The sequence below is a fragment of the Miscanthus floridulus genome, chromosome 1 (genome assembly GCF_019320115.1).
Source record: "Miscanthus floridulus cultivar M001 chromosome 1, ASM1932011v1, whole genome shotgun sequence".
Taxonomy (NCBI): domain Eukaryota; kingdom Viridiplantae; phylum Streptophyta; class Magnoliopsida; order Poales; family Poaceae; genus Miscanthus; species Miscanthus floridulus.
This window is the reverse complement of record NC_089580.1, coordinates 144,700,186-144,705,097: the sequence shown is the minus strand read 5'-3', so window position 1 is coordinate 144,705,097 and position 4,912 is coordinate 144,700,186. Positions and strand designations below refer to the sequence as shown.

General features: G+C 41.6%; 1 protein-coding gene across 1 annotated transcript; it reads right to left on the bottom strand.

Annotated features, from left to right (window-relative positions):
* Positions 1–203: 203 nt before the first annotated feature.
* Positions 204–2,448, bottom strand: LOC136464704 (uncharacterized). The gene is made up of 6 exons (XM_066463664.1): positions 2,248–2,448; positions 2,063–2,158; positions 1,823–1,958; positions 1,667–1,761; positions 966–1,405; positions 204–345 (listed from the first exon to the last, which is right to left on the bottom strand). Exons 1-6 carry the CDS (start codon positions 2,446–2,448, stop codon positions 204–206), a joined length of 1,110 nt encoding a protein of 369 aa, XP_066319761.1.
* Between the last annotated feature and the right edge of the window lie 2,464 nt (positions 2,449–4,912).

Here is a 4,912-nt window from a genome sequence, read left to right as displayed (position 1 = left end):
ATGGCATCACCATCATCATGTCATGGTCTTCATTTGCTTCACCACTTGGAATGTGCTACCTATCTCATGATCACTTGATAAACTAGGTTAGCACTTAGGGTTTCATCAATTCACCAAAACCAAACTAGAGCTTTTAGGCAGATCTCAAGCTGATCGTTTTCCTGAGTTGTCTTGGAATAATGGTCCTAGGCTGCCCTCCACTCTCAGAGGAAACACTGGGTGTCATCGCTGTTATAGGAATCGAAGGAGTCCGACGATGAGTCTGGCGTAGAAGCAGCATCAGATAAAGCATTAGAGGGCTCGCCAGCCCTAGGAAGAGGATGAAGTCTATCATTCAAGATGAACCTATAGACAAGTTAGAAAAGTTCATCACCATGAATAGAAGATATCGATCTCACCTCATGCGTCGAAGGCGCTAGCTCACTAGCATGTCCTCCTCCGGAATCTCCTCCACCACATGTTTGCTTTGGTTGTCCTCGCCAGCCATGAAGTTTGGTTGGATCTACAAGAAGGGGGAAGAAGGCCGCTATATAGTTTGCAAGGGCAGAGAAGTGCAAAGGAACAGGAGCGGTTGCGAGTATAGATGTGTTCGAGGCCGGAGCCCTCGGTCGGTATTTGAAACCACAAAGCGAGGTGGTGGGCGTCTCAGGACGTACAAAAGGTAACCGCAATTAATAAGAGGTGAAGCGCCACCGCACTAATGCCGAAGAGAATGCGGCTGAGAACAAAAGATTGAGGAGTTTTTCTTAATAAAGGTCGAGTTTTTAGAGTTAATCGGATCAAAGTTAGAACTCTAGAATCGGCTATTTGCAAATCAACTCTTTAGCTGAGACAAGAAATACAATAAGGTGATAGACAATATGGTTATCACTGGTGCCACACAAGATACATGTTGATACACATATTACAAGTCTAAAACATCCTGAATTGCTTTCAATGCTTCTAGTCGGATAGCGTCGACTTACGTGATTTGTTGCTTATCCTCTTCGGCTGATCTAGGAATATCCTCAAGGCTGCTACAGATGGCCTTGCCTTCTCTGACCTTGGCCAACAATTCTTGTTTCTTCTGCTTGATGGCATCGGGTATTTGAGCCAGATTGGACTTGTGGCGATCAATGGCAGCCTTCACATTCTCTAACTCCTTCTCAAGTTCTACACGCCTGGCTTCTAGTTGGGTCAGCTCTGGATCGATCCTGAGAGAAGAGTTCTTTAAATCATCGATCAGCTGTGTTAGCTCTTTGGCCTCTTGTCTGTTGGAGTTCTTCTTGGCTAATAAAGCTTCACGATTAGACAGGTTCCTCTGGGCCTTTTTCACCTTTGGGGCTTGATCTTTGATGATAGACAAAGATGATAAGGCCTTGGTAAGAACTGAGGATGAATTACCCTTAAAGGCCAAGGAGACTCTCTACATTGAATCTACATCTTAGACCAAATTGGCTATATTCTTCTCAAGCATTGACAATATATCCCTTAGCTGATTTCTGGTCTCTTCTGATAAAGCTTCCTTAGAAGAGATGACTGATGAACTAATTGTGTTCATCTAAATACTCTTCAAGGTTGAATGAGTAGCTCGAAGCTGGAAGATTAAGTGCCTACATATAAGGAAATCTTGTTAGGAGGATTGAATCAGTTGATAATAAGATAAATGATGGAGTAAATGTAGTACCTTCTCTGAGATGGCTTCCATCTGAGAAGAAGGAATGGCTGATGATGCACCAATGGTATCTAGTTGAATCGTCTCTAAACTCTCAACATTGGTATCTAGAAGATTTTTAGTTCATGATTGTTATAGAAGGATAAAATAGATATATAATTTTCTTACCATCAGTTGTGTGCTGAACTGGGGAATCGATAGTCTGAGTGTTAATAGCAGTAGGATCATTCTCAATGCCAATAGGATCATTATCAATAGGTGGATTGTCAGACTCCTCTTGCATGGGTGTTTCCTCAGAGAGTATCTAGCATGATAAATGGTCAGATAAAGGGTGAAAACTGAATAAAAATCGAGAATTTTAAGAAGAAAAAACATTGGCAACATCAGGGGTGAAATGGAAGGACTTACATCTTCTGTTGTCTTGAAAGCGCCGGTTGTTTCAACCAAAATCGTCTCCTTTTGAGGGTCGGCCGATGAAGGTTCAGTTGATGTTGACTTGAATGCCTAGGACAATAGTTCTGCACCCAGACCAGGTTGAGACACAATGATTGATAACTGTGAAGAAAGGAATGGGATTATAAGTTGAATATCACTTTGAGATGAGGGATAATTGTTTTACCTGGGCAGTTGATGGTCTCATTCTGTGAAATCTTTTCCCAGTAACGGTTTTCTAGGTTGTCCCTTGGACCGCCTTGCGCTTTGAAGATTGATACGTTATGATTGTGGAGGCAGCATGAGTTTTCATCAGCTTCTTCAGTGGAGGTGCAGCTGATCCTATTCTTGAAACTGGGCATGGTGGCTGATAATCTATAGGATGCCCCTTCCTATCCAAGCTTGGGGATTGAATTCGATGTCCTGAAAAGGTCTATTAGAACAGTTGGCGGGGGAATTCATTGAATAATTTTTCTAAAAAAAGGATGGTAAGTTACCTCACTGTCAGAAGCAAACTCTCCATCCAGAGCTATGTGTTTACACCAAAATTTGGAAGGAAAAATTATAGAAACTCGAAAGCTTCCAAGATCATGTCATCAAGAAATTGATTGCACGAAGGTCGATATCAGCTGATTCGAATGCAGCACTAGAATCGGCTTTCTTCAGATAGCGCCAGCAGATGACGACAAAAGCTATGATCAGCGTCGGAAAGAACAGGTTGGACTCTACAAAAAGGGAAAGATTAGGGTCTAAGTTATCTTAAATTAGGAATGTTTTCTTTTAGGCCAAAAATTGTGATGAGTCGTGCTTAAGTAGGATTCATGCGTAGGTTCCGGGTATAAATATTGGACCCCAGCTATTGTAAAAGGACACACAATCAATCAAATACAAGTTACTTTTTCAGCTTCAGCCACCCCTTAGGAGTAGGAGTAGAGTAGATCTCGATCAGTTCTTCAGCGAGCAGGGCTACATCGATCCGGCCGACCTCCGGCTTGTCTGTAAGTACCGTCATGGCTTATACTTCTGTTCGTATGGCTGCATCGATCTGGTCGACCTCCACTATGACTCTGGTATAAGTTAGTTATCGACTCTTGTTTAGTTCAAGTAAGGTTGCATCGATCCGGTCGACCTCCACTGCTCGAACTAGATTAAGATCAAGTTATCGGCTCTATCTAAGGCTGGCGTCCTTCGGATAGATTCATTAAGTTACTGATATTGCTTATTGCTTTCATTATTTATTTAATTACATCAATATCACTTCGCCCAATTGGGATTGATCTAGATCGGCCTTATATCCTATTTAACCCATCGTTTATTAATCTAAACTGGTCAAATCTGCACCTTAAACGATGAGTTATGTTTTATCGGATGTTTTATGTCAATCTTGATCGTGCATAGTGTGCGGTTAAGGCATGTCTAGTCTTGAATAGATCTGTTGGCTAACGAGAACCGTTCCATGGCCCGTTATCATGGCCTATGTGATTCTGCCTCACACCCCACTGTTAGCACTATAGAGTGGGGATCGTTATTTGGTAGATCTGTTCCTCATAGGGCATGACCTTAATTGTGCACTATGCCTAAATCGGTTGTTTTAGCCGATATTGAGTGCTTTCACATATGCAGTTCATGTCACGAGACCATTGAAGTAAAGATAGGTTGAAAGATGTGTTAGCCCCATGATCTTATTATTGTATTACGGCCTGCATGATTCTGCCTCATGCCCCACTGATATTAGCAATAAGTTAGGGTCATCGAATTTATTGTTGTTTCTATAGCCTGCATGATTTTGTCTCATGCCCCACTGGTCATAGTGATAGATGAGATCTAATATGTTCATAGATTTATCTCTATTAAATGATTAAATGATGATGGACTGAATTTTTCATGTAAAAAAGGTATTTGGTTACTTGCAGTCATTGGCTTAGTATAAACTGATTAGTATTGACATCCTATTGCCATTGACTAATATTTATCTAAATAACGATATTCATCCTGAATGATAACCAATTTTTACTCCATAACTCCATGAGCTTTAACCGATTTATTCTTATGAGTATGATGAAATCGGCTATTTAGTCGATCTCCTTCCACATCGGTTCTCAGAGCCACACATTCGGGACTATCTGGCAACACCGACATGTTCCACCTTAAATTACTAATTAGCTTTCTCTCCTTGTCAAAACAGGGTCAAATTAACTGGCACATCTCGGAAGGAGTGCGCAAGATCGATAATCCCTACGTTGAAGCTAGGTGGATCTCCAGCTCCATCGAGCGGACCCTTCTAGCTTGCTCATGTGCCCCGACACAGGACAAAAATTTCATGCCGACACTATGCATCTAGGATGGACCGGCCCACAGAAGAGATGGGAGTGTCATTCTTGCCACCAAGAGTCAAAAAGGTTAGAAGAGAAGTTGACCCTTATCCAGTCATGCAAGCAAAAGGAAGGAAGATCTGATCCTAGTTGAAAAACTCTAGAGGATTCCAGTACTTCACTAATACCCTCTCTTGACTTCAATATATCCTTAAAATAGTTGAGGAGGCAGTTGACCAAGACCAAACTAACAAGGTATAAAAGAAGGGTCATAAAACTCATAGGTTGGAAGGTTGCCTGGAAGGAAGGAACCTATAGACATTTTGCCTCGCCCATGATGAAATTCAGCTCGAAGAACACAAGGTTTGATGAAAGAGTTGAAGATTGTAGCTGCCATTTCATCTAAGCAGCCTGATTCAAATCAAAATTTAAATGAGAAGACTAGCTCACTGTTCTCATCCTCATCATAGGGTAGCCAAGTCAGGGTATCTGTATCAAACCCTCTATAAAACCT